At 38.7% G+C, this 23,429-nt stretch overlaps 3 protein-coding genes across 3 annotated transcripts in view; 2 read left to right on the top strand and 1 right to left on the bottom strand.

The window, feature by feature from the left end:
• The window catches only part of FKBP1B (FKBP prolyl isomerase 1B), a 39,322-nt gene extending 26,559 nt beyond the window's left edge, over window positions 1–12,763 (top strand). Inside the window, exons 3-4 of the mRNA XM_070732793.1 lie at window positions 10,383–10,495; window positions 12,147–12,763. Of these exons, the coding sequence (XP_070588894.1) occupies window positions 10,383–10,495; window positions 12,147–12,275 (242 nt within the window). The 3' untranslated portion in view covers window positions 12,276–12,763. The remainder of the gene's footprint in view (window positions 1–10,382; window positions 10,496–12,146) is intronic.
• The window catches only part of VPS36 (vacuolar protein sorting 36 homolog), a 353,187-nt gene continuing 337,602 nt past the window's right edge, over window positions 7,845–23,429 (top strand). The window contains exon 1 of the mRNA XM_070732790.1: window positions 7,845–7,849. The gene's annotated coding sequence lies outside the window, so the exon portion shown is untranslated. The remainder of the gene's footprint in view (window positions 7,850–23,429) is intronic.
• On the bottom strand, window positions 14,553–20,254 carry SF3B6 (splicing factor 3b subunit 6). The gene is made up of 4 exons (XM_070732782.1): window positions 20,017–20,254; window positions 17,883–18,001; window positions 16,968–17,106; window positions 14,553–15,492 (listed from the first exon to the last, which is right to left on the bottom strand). Exons 1-4 carry the CDS (start codon window positions 20,044–20,046, stop codon window positions 15,403–15,405), a joined length of 378 nt encoding a protein of 125 aa, XP_070588883.1. The 5' UTR covers window positions 20,047–20,254; the 3' UTR covers window positions 14,553–15,402.

The raw sequence follows: 23,429 nt of genomic DNA, 5'->3' as shown, positions 1-23,429 counted from the left end.
TTTATATACATTTATCTGTTTTCTTGGCTGACCATGGAATTTTCAGGAGTTTTCTCCAACGCCAATAGAAGTGTGCAAAATATTTCAAGAAAAAATGTTTCATCTTTGGAAAAGGCCTAATAGGACATTCAGAATTTAGAACAGTTCTGCATCAAAATATTTGCATATCTCTACAGGTAACACATTGTATATGCAAAGTTTTGGCTGCCAACGCTTTTGTTTAGGTTAGAGAAGTAACTAACTAACTAACTAACTAACTAACTAACTAACTAACTAACTAACTAAATTCAGACATTCTGCTGTGACCATCTCAAAGTTCGTTATGACTCTGAGCAGCAGGTATATATAGGATAATAATTTATGTTAATAATTTATGATGAATTTGAATCTGTGACTCCTGAGGAAGTGGACAAGATAGTAGGAGCAATGAGTTGCTCTACTTGTCTGTTGGACCCGTGCCTCTTCTGGCTGAAACCAGCCAGAAGAGGCACAGGTCCAACAGACATGAGGCTGGCTCCAGGTGTTAGTTTATTTATTTATATATTTTGACTTCTATGCCGCCCAATCCCGAAGCACTCAGGGCGACTTAACATATCCTTGAGTGAGGGACCCTTTTCCGCAACAGTTAAAGGAAGTTGTTCTCAAGAAGCCTTCCATGGACCCAGTTGAATTAAAAAACTTTTGTCTAGTCTCCAATCTACCATTTATAGGGAAAGTTGAGAAAGTGGTAGCACTCCAGCTCCTACGGTTATTGGATGAAACGGATTATCTGGACCCTTTTCAATATGGCTTCAGGCCTGGCGACAGCATGGAAACTGCTTTGGTTGTGCTGATGGACTATCTCTGGCAAGCCCGAGATGGGGATAACTCCTTAATCTTGGTCTATTTGACCTCTCAGCTGCTTTTGACACCATTGACCATGGTATCCTTCTGGGACAACTAAGAATTGGGGCTAGGAGGCACCGTATTACGATGGTTCTCCTCCTATCTCTCTGGTCGATCTCAGACAGTGTTAGTAGGAAGTCAGAGACCGACCCCGAGACCCCTCGTTTGTGATGTCCCCCAGGCTTGGTCCTTTCCCCCCTCCTATTTAATATCTACGTGAAACCACTGGGTGAGGTCATCCGACGATTCGGGTGAGGTATCAGCAATACGTGGATGATACCCAGTTATATATCTCCACCCTGCATCAATTCAGTGAAGCAGTGGATGTGATGTGCTGGTGCCTTGAGACTGTGAGGGTCTGGATGGGAGTCAACAGGCTCAGACTTAATCCAGACAAGACCGAGTGACTGTGAATATTGCCTCCTAAAGACTATGTCAACTGTCCATCCTTGGCTCTTGGGGGAGAGGGAGAAATTGTCCCCTTCAGAATGGGTTCGAAATTTGGGTGTCTTAGACTCACAGCTAAAACTGGACCAACATTTGACAGCTGTTGCTAAGGGGATGTTTGCAAAGTTTGTCTAGTGCACCAACTGTGACCCTACCTGGATAAAGAGACACTCCTCACAGTCAATCATGCTCTTGTCAATCATGCCCAGATTAGATTATTGCAATGAGCTCTATATGGGGCTACCTTCGAAGAGTGCTCGGAGACTACAACTGATCCAGAATGCAGCTGTGTGAGCTGTTATGAGTGCACCTAGGTACACCCACATTACATCAGTCCTCCACGAGCTGCACTCTGGGCACAATTCAAGGTGTTGGTCAGTATCTTTAAAGCCCTATATGGCTCAGGGCCAGGTTATCTTCGAGACCGCCTTCTGCCACACAACTCCTAGCGACTGGTGAGATACCACAGAGTTAGTCTCCTCCAGGTCCCATCAGCTAAACAGTTTTGGCTGGCAGGCCCACGGGGGAGGGCCTTCTCTGTGGCTGCCCAAGTTCTCTGGAACCAATTACCTCCAGAGGTCAGGACTGTCCCCACCCTGTTAGCCTTTCAAAAAGCAATTAAGACCTGGCTTTTCTGGCAGGCCTGGTGCCGTTGAGCTTGCGGTTATAATCGGCGAGATCCAGCCATGGAATGATATGTATGGGTTTAAATTATTTTAATACTTAAGATGTTTTTAAGATTTTATTCTGTTCTTAAACTGCCCGGAGTCCTTTGGGAGTTGGACGACATATAAATTTAATAAATAAATAAATAAATATATTTCCTGCCTATGAAAGATTAAAGGCTAATACAGTAATCTCTCGATTATCGCGAGGGTTCCGTTCCAAGACCCCTCGCGATAATCGATTTTTCGCGATATAGCGGTGCGGAAGTAAAAACACCATCTGCGCATGCGCACCCTTTTTCCATGGCCGCGCATGTGCAGATGGTGGAGCGACGACAGTTCGGAGGCTGGCAATGGTTGTTTTTCATGCCGGCCACCCCCCCCCAGCGCCTCCGGGCTCCTCTCCGCTACCCCCCGCCCGCCCGATTCGCCCCTCTCACCGGCTTTCTTGGGGCATGAGTCCTCCTTCAGCAGCGCTTGTGGCAACGGCTTCTCGGCTTTTTCCTTCCTTCCCTCCTTCCTTCCCTCCTTCCTTCCATCCTTCCCTCCTTCCTTCCCTCCTTCCTTCCATCTCTCCCTCCTTCCATCCCTCCTTCCTTCCATCCCTCCCTCCTTCCCTCCTTCCTTCCCTCCTTCCTTCCATCCCTCCTTCCTTCACTCCTTCCTTCCATCCCTCCCTCCTTCCATCCCTCCTTCCTTCCATCCCTTCCTCCTTCCCTCCTTCCTTCCCTCCCTGCCTCCTTCCATCCCTCCTTCCTTCCATCCCTCCTTCCTTCCATCCCTCCCTCCTTCCATCCCTCCCTCCCTACTTCCATCCCTCCCTCCTTCCATCCCTCCCTCCTTCCATCCCTCCTTCCTTCCATCCCTCCCTCCTTCCCTCCTTCCTTCCCTCCCTGCCTCCTTCCATCCCTCCTTCCTTCCATCCCTCCTTCCTTCCATCCCTCCCTCCTTCCATCCCTCCCTCCCTCCCTACTTCCATCCCTCCCTCCTTCCATCCCTTCTCTCCTTCCCTCCCTCCTTCCTTCCCTCCTTCCTTAAAAAACACTTAAATAATGACAGAATAAAAAAACCCAGCCCTCACCTGGGTTTCCCTCATCTGCATCGCCTCCTTCTGTGTCTGCAAGATGGTTGTACAGTTGCTGCGCCTTGGTTCGTATAGTGTTCGTATCCAAAGCAATGCTCTTTTTGCGGCAGTCTTGTACCCACACGGACAAAGCAGCTTCCATCTTCATAAGGCATTTGTTTCTAGGCGTCACCATTCTTTTTGCAGCCTTGTTGAATGTTATCAGAGAAGTTTGCCTTATCTTCTTTTCGTCTTTCCGAATGTATCGCACAGTCGATTCGTTGATCCCATAATGCCGACCAACATCTACATTAGAACGTCCCGCTTTCAGCATGTCCAACAGTTCAATCTTCTCCTTAATTGTCAGCATCTTCCTGCTCTTTTTAGCATCGCCGCCTCCACTCCGCATGCATCGTTTAGGAGCCATCTTCCAAGAAGTGTTCACAAGTTCCAACAGCTCCAACAGTTCGAAAAGTTCCAAAAGTTTCAAAGCAAAGCACGCTGAGCAAACAACACTGATTGGCCGAGATTTCTGTCCATCAGCATTGTCGGGCGAAATGTTTGCAATGACAACACTGATTGGCTGAAATTTTGCTGTATCACCGTTGCCGGGCAAACTTATTGCAATGGCAAAGCTGATTGGCCGAGATTTCGGCCAACCAGCAATGGCAGACGTCAGTTTGGTGATGACGCGTGACGTCATCGGGCGTCAACCGCGCACATATTTTTAATTTATTATTTTTTGAAAAATCGCGATATAGCGTTTCGCGAAGATCGAGATCGCGAAAATCGAGGGATCACTGTACACAAATTGATTAAATGCAACAGGTCATTCGGTATTTTGCAACATCATACAGAACATTAACATGGGTAGTATATCTCAGAATAATCCCCGTGGCTCACTTGGCCCCATACCTGGAATTTACTCAATCAATAAAGAACTGAGTAGCAGCTGCTCATTACCATAGGAATAAAAATAAAGTTTGCATTTTCCCAGACTGCATGGTGTTTCTGAAGAGTACCTGTAGAATTCAATAATAAACGAAGCATAACAATTATAATTCAATTACATATAATGCAATAACTGCTTTACTGTGCCAATTAGTAACCAGAGATCTCTGGGCACTTGACCAGGTAAATGTTATGACCACAAATTACATACATATATAAATATAGACATAATATCAAGTTGGAAACAAGTTAAAAAATATACTGCTCAAAAAATTAAAGGGAACACTCAACACATTCTAGATCTGAATGAATGAAATATTCTCATTGAATATTTCATTTGCACAACTATTTTATTTGGACAACAGCATGTGAAATGGACTGTCAATCAATGTTGCTTCCTAAGTGGACAATTTGATTTCACAGAAGTTTGATTTACTTGAAGTTATATTCTGTTTTTTAAGTGTTCCCCCTAATTTTTTGAGCAGTGTATATTGAATTTCAGTATGTTTACTGCAGAAAGGGAAGTGTTAAGCTAAGAGACGGTGGCTTGGCTAAAGCATATAATAAGTTGAGCATGGCAAACATTTTCATTTCGTGTCTAAGGAGGAGCATAGTCCATATTAGGCATGTCTAGCCAGTGGGCCACATGCAGCCCTGAACAGCTAACAGCGCAGCCCCACAAGATTGTAAACTTTCAACATTATGCAATTTATATGCATTAACAACAGGCAGTCTTTGGCTAACAACAGTTGATTTAGTGACCATTCAGTGAAACAACGGCACTGAAAAAAAGTGACTTATGACCATATGTCACACTTACGACCTTTGTAGCATCACCATGGTCATGTGATTTACATTTGTTTGACAACTGACTCACATTTATGACAGTTGCAGTGTCCCAGGGTCACGAGATCCCCCTTTGGGACCTCTTGATGCGCAAAGTCAGTGGGGGAACCAGATTCACTTAACAATTGTATTACTGATTTAACAACCCCAGCGATTCAATTAACAAACATGGCATGCAAAGTCATAAAATGGGACAATGCTCGTTTAGCAAATTTTTAACTTCGCAAAACATAAACTTTGGGCTCAGTTGTGGTTGAAAGTTGAGGACTACGTGTATTTTACATAGATTTTATGCAGCCTAAGACCTTTTCACTCAATGTAGCTCAGGCAAGCCAAAAGATTCCTCACCCAAGCCATAGGCAGTGATCTATACAAGCTGGAGCAAAAATGAATGGTTTAGTAAGAAATCTGCTTTTATTTTTGATGCAAAAGATTTAGAAGGACTATTCAGCAACCCTCTTTCTTGTTGCAGGTTTTTAGCTTTAGACTGATCCAGGTATTTTGGTAAGCAAAAAAGGAGTTAAAGACTAAAAATGAGAATGTTGCATGTTATGTATCTTTTCTGGTTTTTCTTGTGATGAATGCATTGGTGGTTGGAGTACTGCATAAAATAAGTGCTCTCAATATTTTCTGATTATTTTTCCACATATCACCTTTTAATTTCTTTTCTCTTTTTTTCCTTCTCTTTTTAATTTATTTTTATTGCTTTTTTCTTAACATTTTTTCATAAATCCACATCCAAATTTCATACTTTACAATTCACATATCTATTTACAATATAACATATCTTTCCATTGTCCCGTTTTTCCCTCTATTTTATGCATATCCATTTATACACAATCATAATAAAGTAAGCTTTATCCTATAGAGCAGTGTTTCCCAACCTTGGCAACTTGGAGATATCTGGACTTCAACTCCCAGAATTCCCCAGCCAGCGAATGCTGGCTGGGGAATTCTGGGAGTTGAAGTCCAGATATCTCCAAGTTGCCAAGGTTGGGAAACACTGCTATAGAGAACCACGCATACCAGCCTACAAATGACGCGCAGGTAACTTCTGAATACAAAATGCACCGAGTATTCCTTGGTTTGAAAAAAGCTACATGGATCTGAAAGCAGCCCACTAACTCTCAATATCAAAATGACAGAGTCTCCGTAATATTCATTGCAGATATCGTGCTCGGTCCAAGCCTGCCAGATTGCTGACTTGCGTCTCTGAAATGAACGGTATCCAGGCAGTCCATGCCTCTGCCACAGTCTAAGATCCTACGTGCTGCATTGGTTAAAGGAGGACATAGGAAACGGCAATTAACTTGCAAGCCTTGCCAAAAAAAAATAAAAAAATTGCACTCTGTGACTGTCTGCGTTGGAGATGATGAGCAATTCTGAAGCCAAAGCCATATTGGGTTTTCAAAATCGTGACAGGCTCGTAGCAAGAGCTATTAATAGCAGGGGCAGAGTTAGACATTCCCCAAATAACAAGCCGCAAAATGTTTTACTGCATTTATGGGGCCTGATCAGGATTGAGAAGGAAATGAAAATCTTGTAAAATCGGGAGCAGACAGTTCCCTCGATCCGCAAAACACGTGTTCGAATAAAGGCAAAACTGTCCATATCGCATGCCTTTACAAGGTTTTAGATTATAGCTCAAAACAGCTGCAGCTATATTAGGGTTTGGCAGATGTTCATAGTATCTGCTGGCCGTTTAATTTTTCAACTAAGCCATAAGTCCTGAGGGTGCCTGCCTGAGGCATCAGCAGATCTTTGGTGCAGCAATATCTCATAATGTAGTTGAATGCTCTAAATTGTGTTCCCATGATTAGAAAACCCTAATTAACCCAGATGGGCTGCAAGGCATGAAAGGAGCAATGCAGTAAGGTTTCCTTGATCATGCATGAGGTGCTGCTCAGTTACAGGGCAATGACTAATGTCAATTTTTGATATAACAAAAAATAAGGAGAGAGATCCTTTTTTTTTTGCCTTGCATTCTGCATTCTATCATTTTCTCCTACTTTTACTTACTTTCTGCACTAACCAACGCAGTTGGAGAGAAAATTGGTTTAAATCATAGTTCGTGGGGAACTAAGGAGCGAATGCATTCAGGTCTTCCTGCTGTCACAACGCTTGTAAAAAAATGTAGACCAGCCTGCCTCGTATCATATTTGCCAACCAGACTGAAGTATTTTCTTTTCTGTAATGATTATTTTCTATTTAACTTGGAGAGTTGAATTTCTTCTAGTGGTGGCATTAGTTTGAGAAAAAAAATGAATAGGAGAATGAAAACAATAGTAGTTAGGCTATAACAGTGGGGGCAAACCTATGGCAGGCGTGCCACAGGTGACACGTGAAGCCATATCTACCTGCATGTGAGCTGTTGCCCTGGCTCAGCTCCAGTGCACATTGGCCAGCTGATTTTTGACTTGTGCGGTGGTTCTGGGAGGGCGTTTTTGGCCTCTGGGAGGGTGAAAATGCCCTCCCCAAGCTCCAGGAAAGCCTCTGGAGCCTAGGGAGGGAGAAAAACAGGCCTACGAGGCCCACCGGAAGTCAGCAAATGGGACAACATGGGGGACATTGAATTATGGATGTGGGAACAGGTGCACGCATGATAGTACACATGTGTGCGTTTTGGGCACCCGAGGAAAAAAAAGTCCACCATCACTGGCCTATAATATTTTCCTGATGAGTTGAACTAACTTCCATAATGAAGTAGTTTTGCTAGGATGGATGAGATTATGTTGCAATCAATTTATTATTTATTTATTTATTAGATTTGTATGCCACCCCTCTCCGTAGACTCGGGGTGGCTCACAACAATAAAACAATTCAAGACAAATCTAATAATTTTAAAACATTTTTTAAAAAAACCGTTATTAAAGCAGACTTATACACAAACATATCATACATACATTGCAAACATTTTTTACCATCTCATTAATCATTCATCTATTATTAATTACAGTAGTGGTGTCGGTTTATCTGTGGCATGAAAAATCATCCAACACGCAGTTTGAGACACTGAAATAATAATTGCCCCCAAAGTCAGTCAACTGAATTGAAGGGATATTTGGCCAGTGACTTTGAATATTTCATTAGACAACGAGGGCGGGTTTAAATGCATATACATTTTATAAACATTGACTTCTCTTATCAGAGTGACATTCTCACTGTATGGGTTCTAGAGATACTTTAGGCCTTGCTCAAAAGAAACAGATGCCATTCAAGGAGATTCTTCATGAAAAGGCCACTGCCGCTTGAAGTCTGGGAGAGGTTACAAAATTATTTTGAAAACTCTGGGAGACCACAGTCAGAATTTTATCTTGTAATGGAAAGAGGTATCTGCAATGAATCATCCAAACAGTGGCCAGCATATCAACATATTCCTACAAAGCAAAATGAAATTGTCCAGAAAATAAGTGTGTGTATGTGTGCATGTACACAAAATATCCAAGAAGCTGTAGGCTTCTTGTTTTGACTAAAGCCAATGTTTATAGGACTTCAACATCAGAAAAACATGGGTAAAATGGGGTTTATGGGAGAGTAGTAGGATGGACGTAATATCTCGCTAAGGAGAGCATTGAAGTTCATTGAAGCTTTGCCAAGAAGTACTTAGATAATCTTCCAGACTTCTGGTGTAATGTTTACGTACAGATGTATTTGAAAGTGAACTTTTGACACTATAGAAGTATTGTTATGTCTGGCGGAACGAACCCCTGCATTCCACAATAATAATCTCTGACCAAATGGAGGGTGGTTTGGGAAACTTTGCTGCGTTAGGACATGAGCCTTTTGCCATCATGAAAGAATCAGGAAGTTTACTTGTACTAGAAAATATTACAGAGGGATGGGAATTATAATACAAAGTGTTCATATCTAAATGGGCACCAGGTTCTTTGGACTCAGAATGACCACCTTTGTTGAAACTGCTGGTAGCTCTGTGCCTTTTACTGGATTGACACAGTAGCTATGCAGCCTCAGGGAAAAAACATATTTTAATTAAGATATAGTAAAGAAGTTGCAGCAGGCACATAAACTTCGTTCGCAGGGTGGCCTTGTTTGGACCCCTAAATAATATGTTGCTCTAAGCCAAAATCAAACCAATCAAATTACGATTTTTGCCCAATGTTCGTATCCAGTCAGCATCCCTGAGCCTAATCTGTTTCATAAGTTGCTGTAGAGAAATGTGCTCTTCTTTAGGAGAAGAGTTAGGAAAAAAATCCGAAAGAAGGAAAGAAAGAAAGGAAGGAAGGAAGGAAGGAAGAAGGAAAGAAAGAAGGAAGGAAAGAAAGAAAGAAAGGAAGAAAGAAGGAAATAAAGAAGGAAGGAAGGAAAGAAAGGAAGGAAGAAAGGAAGGAAGGAAGGAAGAAAGAAAGAAACCAAAACAAATCCCCATTTGGAAGAGTTTCCTTGGGGTTGTAGACTTTCTTTTAGCCTTGTGTTTATGTCACCTTTTCCCTTGAACAGTAAAAGATCATCTTGTTCATTTGTAACTGGATACCTTGCTAAAGCTGCTTTGCTTGCCAATCGGTCTGAATGACACTGGGATCTTATCAGGCAGCGGTACTGGCAGAGGGTGGTTACATAAAAGTGAGAAATTTTGCTGCTCCTTTCCACTCTGGCACTTGAAGTATAATGACAGTCCTATTTAAAATACTGCAAGGAAATATACCTTGCAACAGAATAGAACTGGAAGGTAAATTAAATCAAACGGGGGGGGGGGGGGGGGCGTACATGATATGTGGTCTAACATTAACTGACCTGGGACTGTATATACTGTGCATTGATGCAATACCTCAAAGTATGGGTACCCTTCCAATTTTCCCCAAAGAATCCTAATTTGACCTGAAATAAGTTTCAATTGACACAAATAAATGCCATCCTCCATTCCATTTTATTCCATAATCCAGTGTTTCCCAACCTTGGCAACTTGAAGATATTTGGACTTCAACTCCCAGAATTCCCCAGCCAGTGAATGCTGGCTAAGGAATTCTGGGAGTTGAAGTCCAGATATCTTCAAGTTGCCAAGGTTGGGAAACACTGCCATAATCCATGGAGCAGATACTTTGATTCTAATGTAGAGGTGACATATTCTTATAAATAAGTGGAAAGATGGAGGGATACCAATCCTTTTGGTATTCATCTGTAAGCAGGCCTGACTGCTACCACTGTAGATTCCACCAGCATTTCCTACCTAGAGTTTTCAAGATTTCTTGGGCCAGTTTTCTCAATCTTGGCAAGTTGAAGTAGTATGGATGCTTTTAATTCTCAGAATGCTGACAGAGGAATTCTGGAAGATGAAGTCCATGCAATTTTAAGTTTCCAAGGATAAGAAAACACTGCCTTAGGATCTTAATTCCTTTTTTAATCTTAGCTTGGTCCTCTGTTAGAAGCGGAAGCCTCTATTAGAGGCTTATCCTATACCCAGTCTTCCTTGCAATGAACATGTCCATTTTGTTTAGACTGAGGCATGCCTCTTCCTATTGTTAACTTGGACCTGACAACACTAGGAAATGTTTATGTTGCTTTGACAGGAATGCTACAGAATGGAAAGAAGTTTGATTCCTCCAGAGATCGAAACAAGCCTTTCAGGTTCAAGGTTGGTAGACAAGAAGTCATTAAAGGATTTGAAGAAGGAGCTGCACAGGTAAGAGAATTTATGTTTTCTGGCTAGAAAAAACCACAGTAATAATGCTAACAGTGTCATAAATGAAAGAGCGGGGAAAAGGATATGCATTTAGAATCTCTGCAATGTGTGTGTTGGTACGTTAAAATTAATACAGATAGACAAACAGCTCTAAGGCATATTTATTTTTAAGTAAATCCAGTGTATTCAACAGGATGCTTCAGATAAGCATTAGATAACCATAACATTTTTAATTTTTTGCTTTTCCCCCCCTTTGGTTTTTCTGCTCAGATTCTCCTCTGTTTTATATAATTTCCCCCTTTTGTTCCTACAATTGTTTTAATCCACCCCTGCTTCTACTTTTGGGACCACAGTTTCATATGAAACACTTTTGAAGAGAATAAAATGTAAGCTTGGAAACTGAATAGCCCATGCACCATTTCTGCATCCTAAAGTTTTCCAAATGAACGTAGAAGTGCCTTATGAATTTAGGGCATTCTGTACTAACTGGGAGAAGTTAACTAAATTGACAGCAGCCAATATTTACTCTGCTTAATATGAGCTTCCCTGTTCCCCACTTTCTTTATGTAGGCAACTTAGAATACCCTCTTCTATGAAGGGACCTATTTAATCCTGTTAGGATTTATATAAGAGCAAGCTTCTTAGTCACTTCTGTAGGTGTTTGCTTCTAACAGCTACCTGTTGTCTCCACCTAGTGGTTTGTTGAATACCAAATTAAATGGGTACAGAGAGGAAGTGGCCCAAACTCACCAAGCCAGCTTTGTGTCTAGGGTGGGACTAGAAGTCACTTATCTCCCAATTTCTAGCTGGGTGGGTTAACCGCTAGACCAGACTGACTCAGATAGACTACCAAGTGCTTATACAGTATAAGTATATTACTGCATCAATTACCCTCTTCCACCAGAACATTCATCTGAGAGTTTGAAAATACTTTTATTTTTACCATAGAAAAGAAGTGAGCCCAAGTATCCTTTCCTACCATTCTGCCAATTGCTATAAAGTGGTACCTCTACCTAAGAACGCCTCTACTTATGAAGTTTTTGAGATAAGAACCAGGTGTTCAAGATTTTTTTGCCTCTTCTCAAGAACCATTTTCCACTTACAAACCCGAGCCTCCGAAATTGTAACCGGAAAAGACAGGGAAAGCCTCCATGGGGCCTCTCTAGGAATCTCCTGGGAGGAAACAGGGCCTCCACCCTCCCGGTGGTTTCCCCAGTCACACGCATTTGCTTTTACATTGCTTCTTCTTACAAACTTTTCTACTTAAGAACCTGGTCACGGAACTAATTAAGTTCGGAAGTAGAGGTACCACCGTATTCTTCCTACAGTGACTGAACTTGAACGTTGTTTGATGGATGAACGGGCATGAGATTCTGGCCTGGGAACAGTGGAGATGAGGCTTTAAGAATTCTACCTATATTTTTGGCTTACATGCTTGAAGTATATTTTGGTTCAAAATTGGTAGGAAATAAAATTTAAAATTTTAATTTTAAAAATTTTAAATAAAAATATGAACTTCTTTTTGATCTCATGATTTGAGGTATAGAACTTTAACTGTTATTGCCAGTTTTAAAACTTGATACATCCTGGGACTTTGAGCTCTCAACATTTTAAAACTTTTTCTTTTCTTTTTCATACCATCTAATGCCAGATGAGCCTTGGACAAAGGGCAAAGCTAACTTGTACACCTGATATGGCATATGGAACAACAGGTCATCCTGGAGTTATCCCACCAAATGCTACTTTGATTTTTGATGTGGAACTGCTCAGGATAGAATGAAATTGGGACTAATAATTTTAAAAAATCTGTTAATCGATGCTCTTTCTCCATTCTTTTTAATGGAAGAAATCTCACTGAAATTTATATCTTCACTCAAGTTGTCATGCCAATAATGCTTATGAAGTTGTTTTCCCTAGTTCCTTTCCCTTTTTTAAAAAAAAAATTATTGGTATTTGTTTAGTTGCTTCTTTGCTATGGAATGGAAGTTGTACATTTTATTTTGCACGTGAAGTTTCAAAATTGTGATTAGAATTATATATATAGTTGAAAGCTATATACAGATTTTACTTGTTGAAGAACCACTGCCTTATAATCCACTAAAGGAACACAGGTGCTCAGAAAACAAGTGTACATCATGTACACAAGTGGGCATTAGCCAAACCAACTTACCTGCGCTGCCACTTTTTTCTCAAGCTGTTCCACTTGCAGCTGTTTTAATTAACACATCATGTGAAAACTTTCCAGAAAAATAAAGTATTGATATTTTCTCTGTTGCCTTTCTCTTGTTTTAAACTACTGTCAAGCCAATACAAGGATCTATTGTGTTGTTTGTTGTTGAATGAATCAATCTTACCAACCAAAATCCTGCAGCCCATAAATCCAGATATAAAGCTTAGATTTGAATTATGCACATTCCTATCAATAACTTCAAAGTCTGCATATCAAAGATCATAGAGGGTTTACAGAGAAATCTGTTCTAGTTTAGTTGTCACCTTTAGATTAAGGAACTTCTTAAAGTAGCACTTGCTGAAGGGGGAATTTACACCTCAGAGAGAAAAAGATGGCATCCTGAAGAAAGAATACAGTAGTTCCTTTTGCTTCTGGAATCTTCCCCATAAAATGTTTCTTGCCTCCTGAATAGAAGTTGGGATGTATTCATTATACTGACACAGAGTATGTGAAGGAGGGAGGTGGCCACAAAATTGTGTAATATATGTCTGGTTTCTCATGGTACTTCTTAGTACATGTAATGTATTTTAACTAGTAGAAATGGAAGAGTGGAAGGGCCAATCGCAGTTGTGAACATAAAAACTTATTTCAAAACAAGTCATTGCTCAGTCTAATTCTAATTCATTAGAATTAGAAAGTTCTAATTCATCATCACCTAGTTTGAGTATTCAAACCTATCCACTTCCTAAGTATGAGTAGTAGAAACCACTTTCAACTTTTAATCTTAAACTTATTTCTCAAACTTAGGTTGCTAGAATTTATAGCAGCATAAACCTCTGCATATGCTATCAAAATTAGATAAAAGTTGAGAATATGGACACTACTTTTTAAAAGACAAATATTTAATATTGTCTAAATATTAAAATGCACACATTTTAATTCCGTAGACCAGGGCTATCAAACTCTCGGCCCAATACATCATGTGATGGCAGCATGAGTTTGGCACCCCGGCCATAGACCTTTGTATTTTATGCTGTATTATATACATTATATAGATTTAAGGGAACTGTATTTTATATTAAAGGATGACAAAGATACACTATTTTCTAGACATAATTGTACGTTTTTTAAAGTGTTGCTACAAAAGCAAGTGAGAAATGAATTGCATTTATACTAACTCTTCCATAGTTTTTAGCTAAGCTATTTGTACAGTGATACTAAGTTGCAGCAGTCTCGAGTAATCTTATACAGTTAGACCTCCAGACATTTGCTCCCCATTTCATTCTAATTATTTCACCTCACTCATAAAACTAGACCAGAAATAGGATCCTTAAATCAGACAAATGAAAGGTCAAGTCTCTGGTTTGGTTTCACAAGTTGTAAGAATTTGAGATACATCATATCTACAAGCAGGGCATGGTATGGAGCAAGATGTATGTTGTGCTATTGCAAACAACCCAAACCAAGATGCAACCACTGTTTAGATATTTGAATGATATCTGTGAATTTCCAAGCTTTTTGGTGATATCAAAATGCTGCCACGGTACTGCTAGCCATGGCCAACTTGCCACAGGAAAATTAATCATAGGATAATGCAAGAAAGGAACAAGTAAAATTACACCTTACCCAGCCTTGAGGATTTCTAACTTAAGAAGGTTCAAACCTAAAGTTTTTCAGCTTTGACTTTGTTCTCAGTGAGAACACAGCACAAAGCTACAAAAGCCTTTTTAGAGTATAAATAAAATGGGCCTGGGTATTTATTCAAAGAGCACTACTTTAAGAACAAACAAAAAAAAAATCAAAACTACACAAAATTAGCGTATGTAGCAAATTATAACACTTGAAACAAATGTAAAATCATTTAGTCAGAAAATCACATAACTGTTCTTTTAACGACCCAATAAACTTACTTTATTAAAAACATAAACCTATTTCTAAAAAATAAAGACATTATACAAGGGTTAAACAAATATTTAATCTCTACTGCATCTGAATGCAAGTGTTATCCCTCACTTATAAAAAAACCCCAAAAGCAATACAATAGCAAAGCTCAATATTTCTCTATATTTTAGCAAAGAAAATTCCGATTACATGTCTACACAATCCAAAACTTTTTTCTTCTTTGAACCAATTAATATGATCAAACTTTATTTTTTTCAAATGCTGTCAGATTCTTGGTTTAGCACATTGCAACAGAAAAGACACAGAAGAGGATTTCTACAGGTCAACAATGGAACTCTGAAACAAAATTTCTGAGCCTCTTGGGACAAGGATTTTTCGCTTCCTCACTTCTCTTCCTGCAGCCTCCCAAAAATGTTTACAATGTTTAAAGTACATCAGGTTTTTTTAACACATTATGCAAAGCAGACAAGTTATGAACTATACTTAGGAAGTATAGTTATATTTTAAAATATGCATGCTTCTCCTTTACAAATCAAACTATTTTACACATTCCACTGAATCTAATGGCTTAAAAAGTGATATTAATATGGTTTGTTGTAGGAAAATGTTATTCTAATGCCTTAGATAATTTCAATATCCAAATGCCAATCATTATTATACAGCAGTGAGTAATCCTTCCAAAGGTGAGAATAATCAAGATGGTTATGCAATCAAATGAGGAATTAGAATGACCAATGCTTCATATACCAGCTGTCCACATTTGGGGGTGACATCTGGCCCAGAAACACTGATGTTTTTCTACAAATATAAAACAACCAGTTCTTTAGGAAGAGTTTTATTTTGGTGGATCTGTGTTTATTCCATATTTTTCCTTCAGAAGCTTGAGCTGTTCTTCTTTCTTCTTCGTATCCATTTTTTGGAATGCCTGTCACAGGACAAAGATAAATATTGAAAGCAACATATTATGAATGCAAAAAACATTTAAGCCAATTTCACTTTGGGAATAGAATAGATAATCTTGTGCAATTCAGGTTATTTACCATCAAAATGGTTTTATGATTTAACTATACAGTACAACTCATACATGAACTTCTTGAAAAAGGTGAAATTGAGGGTAAGATATGACATGTTACAACATGCTCTTCTACGTCTCTTTGCAGGTTTGTGAAATGCTTGTGATACATGGCACTTTGAGACCACTTATACACCACAAACAGTTAAGCTAGATAGAATAAACAAGCTGGTAGGTGTTTTCTTTAAGGCGTTTAATTTTTATAAACCTCTTTGGAAGGCTATAGACAGAACTGCTGGTAGACTAAACATGACTGTTAAACTTTGGAGAACATTAAATAAAAAGGAAAATCTACACTAAGATTCAGTTTTACTCCTTTACACAAAGTTACCCTGCAATCTTTGCTTGTCTCTAGTTCTCTTTTAATATAATGCAATCACATAGTTTCTATACATTTTTTATCTTGGAGATATGTCAATAGTTAATTATGTCAGGAATAAGCAATATTAAGACCCTAGACTGGTAAATTAAAATGGTATGGTCAACTATTAGTTATAAGCAGTAGAAAAAATATGAAAAGCAACAGCTATTCTGTAGTCTTAGTTATTGAAGAGTAAATCCTGTATGCAAAGGAGTAGTCAGCAAAAAAAAAATGTTTTCATCCTTTAAGTACTAGTCTAATAATTATAGCAAATGAATTCTAGTGAAAGGAGGAGAAAGTATTTGTTCCTTTTCTTTATTTAGTATAAAACTAAGTTTTTGGAATAGGAAATTCTTCTCTACTGACATAGAAATCTCCAATTATTGGCCTCCCCACTCAGCAAGTCAGCAACATCTATGGTCATGTTTTACAAAAATATCCTTAACATTCACCAAAACATTAAGAAATAGTTTTTAAGATTGATTGAAACTATTACAACATGCTACAAGCATTCACAGATTTTAGCAATGATGTATTAAAGCTGAAAGAAATATGAAACTCAGAAACCTAATTACTACATATATCGGCTTTTATTCCCAATACTACTTCCATATCAAGGATTTATAATCTATAATTAAAAATAATCAAAATATAGTAAGAAAGCAATAATGCATATATACTATAAATGGACCTTTATACAGGAGGTTGGTTTTTCTTTTTCTTTTTGAAGAGATGATTTTCTTTTGGAAAACTATGTGTGGAGCTTTTTTTTAAAATACATTTCAGAATATATGATAATGTACAAAACGCCACCTCACTTCTCAGACTAGATCCTTCAGTTTGCTACAGATAAAATCTCCCTAGTTAGAATATCCGAAAAGGAAATTGAGGGTCTCCATAATATTCCCATCAAAAGGGAAAAAGACAGCAGATTTAAAGAATTGATATGCTTTAAGATTATACTTGCCCTGTTTGCATTGTAGTACAAAACGACAAGGTATCTGTTGCACACATTGAATCCTGACAGATGATCACAAGCATTTTTGGCATCAAAGATATCTTCATAGACTACATAGGCTGTTCCCCTCGTCTCAGGAGTATTTCCTCTGTAAGGTAACAAGTTTAATGTCAGTAAACCAGTATTTTGAAACTTTGAGATGACATTTGTCACCAATACATTTTTTCCTGACATTTCAGCTGATATATGAATTTAGAATACGCAGGCACTAGGCTTCATACGGTATCCTATCTGCAAACCTCAGATTCTTCCCCCCCCCCACACACACAATTAATAGAACTAACATTTTCAGAACTTTTTATACTGACCTAGAGGTATTAAGGGATGAAATAAATCGCTTAATATTCTAGCATCCTTCTGACCTAGTAAATCACTCCCTTAACAGGGAAAAAATTCCTAGATTGAGGCAGTATATAAATGGGATGAAACTGAAATTATCCATTCTGGTCACTTCACAATTTTATTAGTCATGTGTTTGCAGCCCTGGGCAAGACAAAAGCTAAAATTTAATCCTAAAACTAAGCAGATTTCTCATCTCTGATTTAAATACATTTTATTACACATTCAACTGTGCTACACAATAAATCACAGACACATAATTTCCATCATATTTTGTGACACTGACTGTAATGTAATTAATTTGCTTTGGTTTAGGATGATTGAGATTAGTTACAGAGTGTCTAACGTATCAAAAGAGTTCTAAGTAGCTAAGCCAGGTTTAAGAGGTTTCTTGCACTCTGACACTATTATAGAAACCATTTTACTAAACTGGTAATGATTTGTTTACCAACCAAAACACTGTTTTGTATAACTACATAACGTCTAATTTGAAGTTCAGTTTATTCAAATACACAACAGACTTACACTCTGATTTGTCGAATAGGTCCATATTTTCCAAAAATATCATACATTTCTTCAGCTGTGATTTTATACGGTAAATTTCTGATATACAAAATTCGGTTGACTTCAGGTGGTAGACGGATCTAGACATAAAAAGCATAACTTTTAGCAACATAAACATACATATAAACATTTGCTTCTTTTTACTATATTACTTTCAGAGTTCCCAGAATCTGTCTTTTAGAAGATAGAAACAGGCAACTTTGATAAGCTACTACTGATTTAAAAGCTTTGCTGTTCTCTCCCCTCCTGTTTAATATAAACATAAAACATTTGATGAGATTTTCTGCAGCTTTGGAATTCAGTATTACAAATAGGTTATTGATGCCCAATTATAGTTTTCAACCCTAAACATGAGATGATACAACCCAGAGTTGTAAATATCAAAGTGATACTATTGAAATCCTTTACTGGTGCCTGGAGACTGTGTATGTGCCCAAGGTGGGAGTCCCCTAAGAGTCATAACTGCTGTTTGAAGAGGTGCACCCATTCCTCTGACAATTCCTCTGTCCAAATTACTTCATAGAAAAGTTACTATTGTACAACACTCTAGATCTGAGTCTGCCCTTCAAAAGCTTCAACTGGCCCAGGATGCAATGATGCTGGCAAGTGATGGGCAAGCCTCAGTGGAACCCTGTAATAGCTGTTGTGCAAAATGCACTGTTAAATTGATAACTAGGTGATATTCAAGGTGCTGCTTATCATCTGGAATATGATAAGATTATGATATCATCTAGATAGGGGACAGGGCCAGATTATTTCAGGGACCACGTATCTCCCATGATTTTTGGCCAGCTGAGTACAAAAGTACAAAATCAGCTGAGTTGACAATTCTGGGTTCCTTCAAATAAAATAATGCATCTATTGGCATCTAGGAAGTATGCTGCTTTATTATGGTGCCTTCTTTTTCCCCACTCCATCCACTGAAAATCTTAAATATGGCTATTCTTCTAGGCCTTGGGCTATAATGGACAGAGTCCTTTATTTGATATGTTTACATCTATGATTTCTTTTAACAACCAGATCCTGCTTTGTTTTTTACTATATTTTATTGTTATTACCTTGTGAGCTGTCAAAATTTTAAAAATCTACACTGAATAAACTGCTGGAATAGTTGGAGGGGGAGGCATTCTATTTTGTGATAGTGAATAGGATGATGGTGTGGCAATGGAACTGCTCCCAGATTTTATTTCAATACACATATTCCAATTGAATTCATTACATTCTTCTACCCACAATAACCTGTTCTAAGTGTCAATAACTGAACTCCATGGCGGCCAATGACGTGTTACATTGAACTCAGGGTGCTTTATAACACAGTACTGTATTACATTCGCCCCAGTCCAGTTGGTGGGAAGCTATACAACCAAAGCTGAGGAGGCCCACAAGCTTCTCTATTCCCACCCTATCCACCTAAATATACCAAGACAAATTCTTTGTGTGTCCAATCACACTTGGCCATTTTTATTTCTTATTCTTTTCTATTTCATTTCCTATTTTATTCCATTTCTCATTCTATTCTATTTCCTATTCAATCCTATTTCCTATTCTATTTTATTTTCCATTCTATTTCCTATCCTATTCTATTTACTACCCTATCCCCTATTCCTATCTTATCCAATCCCTTATCCTATCCAACCCAAAAAAGCATCCCCAATTTTAAGTTTGTGTTTACGATGTTACTGGTTGCTACCATAAGCAGCACTCTTCCGAGACCAGACATCAGTTCTCCTATTCCCCTATTCATCCCCGTTCAAAAGGGCAGAAGGGTTATGGGTGCCCATGCCCAGTCTACTTATGGGGCGCAAGGTCCGACATTGGAGCCATTCCAAAAAAAGCTTTTCTCAAAAGGGGAAACACTCGAGAAGGTCTGGAGACTACAATGCCCATCACACAGAAGAGGAGAGTTGTGGGGATTTTAGTCCAGACGGGCGGCTACGAAATCGGGAAAACTGCCGCTTTCCCGATCACTTTCACGTTTCCCCCTTGTTTTCCCAAACGACAAAAGGCAAACGGGAGGGACGGCAAGTGAAGGAAGAAAAAAAAAAAAATAGGGGGAGGGGGGAGGCATTCAAAACGGTCACTCTGCCCGACTCACATTCGCGCGTTTGGCCGCTTGCATCGCCATGGCAACGGATTTCGGATATTTCGGGTTCACCCGCAAAAAAAAAAAAAAAAGACCTCGGTAGACGCTGAACCCGCCGAACGCAGAGAAGGTCCGCCGAAGCCCCTGTACTGCGCGTCCTATGCCTCACCCGGAAGAAAATCAGACTTCCGTTTTGACGCATTTTCTTCCTCCCCTCACCTCATATGGCTACATCTGCCTCCACAGTACCAGGATTTCCGGTTCTGATTAAACACATGTTACAGGGTCAGAGTGGGAGGGGTTTCTTAGGACCAAAAGCCAGAATCGAGCCCTACATCTTTCCAATACTGTACTGCAGTGTATCAGTTTTTTGGCCATAGTAAGGGCATAGAATAATCCATTTACTTTGTTCAGTTGTCAATTTCCATGTACTAGATATGTAATTCAAAAAATACCTGAAAAGGTTTCCTTTTGTGCATAGTTATATAATCCAATACTTTCTCCCAAAACTTGGTAAGTAAAAAGATATTGCAAAATCAAGAGTTTTAGAGAAACATAATTAACATACAGTGTTAAGTATGATTTTTACCTGCTTTTAGTATAAAAGTAGTATAAGCCTAGTTAAATGCTGGTGATAAAATTCTCTGATCAAAGATCTCTTTGTATATTTGACAAATTCTTTACCCCAAATGTTCTATACCTTTTTTCTACTACATAATAGGGAACCCACTTAGTCCTGGTGTTTTAACAGATATTGGAAGAGATTTCTTAATAATAATAGCGTATATGTGTTTGTATATCCTGGATGTATATGTATCATGTGTATGAAAAGTTTTAAAGTTGGTCCATCCAAATCATAAACAATGAACATTGTCATAAACAAAACAGAACAAATCATAAACAAAAACATTGACAACAACATACAACAATAAGGGGGAAATTTAGCAGTCACATGATTCCTTCCTTGAAGTGGCAATAGTTAGGAGCTGAAGTCCTATAATTTAGCTGTTAGGTCCTCACATTGGGCACATCACCTCTGGGGATTATAGAAAATGGGGTGTAAGGTCTGTTTCATAAACAAAAACCATGAAAAACAACAGGCCCAGACAAGATAACTCCTTGCTTAAAAGCCTGTTTTGACCGGCCCCCATCTTCATCCGCATCTTTAATAAATCACTAAAGATATGCTATCTTCCTTCTTGCTTCAAACGCTCTGCTATCATCCCAGTGCTGAAGAAACCATCAAGGAACTGAACGACTTCAGACCAGTTGCTCTATCATCTGTAGTTATGAAAACCTTTAAAAGGCCAGTGCTAGCCCTCCTGAAAACCATCATGGATCCACTCTTACACTCCTTGCAATTTGCCTACCGACCAAATAGATTGACAGATGATGCTGTTAATATGACTCTGCACTACATCCGACAACATCCTGAATCTCCAAAGACCTATGCAAGGGTCTATGAAATTGTGTTTGAAGCTGTGTGCAAGTGCAGAAGGCGCACACACTTTTCGTTCTGCACTAGGTGAACCAGTTATTAAATTATGTGGGGCCCACCTCTGCCTATGACTATCACTGTATCTTATGATTCTTGATTAATGTATTTTTTCTTTTTTTTTCTTTTATGTATACAGAGCATATATACCAAAGACAAATTTCTTGTGTGTCCAATCACCCTTGACCAATAAAAAACTCTATATTCTATCCTATCCTATTCTAATGTGTTGTTGTTTTTGTCATGCATTGTAAAACATGGTCATCCAATTATCTGCTTTCAGTTAATCCAATTCCCAGAACACTACCCATTCTTACTTTTCCTGGCAAAAAATGACAGCAAAGAACTATTTAAGATAAAGTTTTACTATCCCCCCCCCTTCATTCTCTAAAAGTGGCAATGGCCTGTGTAAAACAATAGAGAAATCTGGATGTCAAAGTGCTTTTCAAACTTGACAATTAAAAAATGTGTGGACCAGCTCTCAAAATGCCTCATGATGATGCCCTGAGAACTTGGGAGGAGGGGGGGAGATTAAAGTCCATACATCTTAAAAGCTGCCATTTTGAGCAATACTGCTTTCAATGTTTCCAAATCATGTTCTTCAGTCTTGCGGGCATAACATCTTGCTGAAAGCACCTGTATGACAAGTCTCTAGTTTGAGACACCATTGCATTCTCAGTGGATAACTTTGGGACAGTCACTTTTGCTAAGACTACCCTATGTCTATCATAACATTGTCATTCTAAAGATAAAAAGAGGAAGACCCTCCACATAAGCCACCTTGAACACATAGAGCGAAGGTAGGATAAAAATGCAAAAATAGGCAAAATCTAGGACTGTTTTCCTTACAAGTAAAAAAAAAACATTTTTAAAATGTTCAAGTTCTTTTAATTTCAGTTGTTTCTTTTTCCAGCTTATCATGAATTCCAATAAAGCCTTGCATTGTGATAGACAGACATAGCATAATTCTGTGATCTTATTACAAAAAGATAAGAGCGAGTAAAAGAGTGACCTGCAGGACAATGCTATCTGATGTTAGAAAGTTTGAAAGCTGAAGAGGAAAGGTCTGCAGAACCAATTGCAGCAGCGATATGCATGCACACATACACAATTTTTTAAGTTTTAAAGTTTATACACAACACTTTTAATAGTTAGATCTTGACTTATGATCACAATTGAGCCCAAAATTTATGTTGCTAAGTGAGAAGTTGGTTAAGTGAATTTTGCCCCCATTTTACATCTTAACTTGCCACAGTTGTTAAGTAAATCACTGTGGTTGTTTACATTAGTAAAACAGGGCTGTTAAATGAATGGTCAATTTTTTCAGTGCCATTGTAACTTCGAACGTCACTAAATGAACTGTCATAAATTGAGGTCTACCCGTAATTTTTACAAATGCATAAATGCACCAGAGTGCTTTCCATCCCATGTCCTAATGTTTCTCTTTTATCATGTATATTAATATTGTTATATCTTTGTATACCATCAATACGTACTTGATAAAATAAATAAAATAAAATCATGTGTATGATTCTTTTTCTCTTTCTTCTTTTTCTTCCTCTGAGCACCAAGGCTCATGCCAAAAAATATTACAATTCCGATATATTGTTTCATATAACAACAACAACAGAGTTGGAAGGGATCTGGAAAGTCTTCTAGTCCAACCTCCTGCTTAGGCAGGAAACCCTACACTACTTCAGACAGATGGTTGTCCAACATCTACTTAAAAACTTCCAGTGTTGGAGCATTCACAACTTCTGGAGGCAAGCTGTTCCACTGATCAACCGTTCTGACTGTCAGGAAATTTCCTCCTTGGTTCTAAGTTACTTATCTCCTTGTTTAGTTTCTACCCATTGCTTCTTGTTCTACCCTCAGGAGCTTTGGAGAATAGGTTGACTCCTATATATACCGGTAGCATATAACAATATAT

The sequence above is a fragment of the Erythrolamprus reginae genome, chromosome 1 (assembly GCF_031021105.1).
Source record: "Erythrolamprus reginae isolate rEryReg1 chromosome 1, rEryReg1.hap1, whole genome shotgun sequence".
In the NCBI taxonomy this organism is placed as follows: domain Eukaryota; kingdom Metazoa; phylum Chordata; class Lepidosauria; order Squamata; family Dipsadidae; genus Erythrolamprus; species Erythrolamprus reginae.
The sequence above is the reverse complement of the archived record's forward strand: the minus strand, read 5'-3'. Positions and strand labels throughout refer to the sequence as shown.

Excerpts from the sequence above, each read along its gene's own strand:
- SF3B6 (XM_070732782.1), bottom strand. The coding sequence starts at position 20,046 with ATGGCGATGCAAGCGGCCAAACGCGCGAAT. Across the intron at positions 17,107-17,882 it reads CCTATTCGACAAATCAGAGT|AGGAAATACTCCTGAGACGA; the intron begins GTAAGTCTGTTG and ends GTTACCTTACAG. Across the intron at positions 15,493-16,967 it reads TGTACTACAATGCAAACAGG|GCATTCCAAAAAATGGATAC; the intron begins GCAAGTATAATC and ends GTCCTGTGACAG.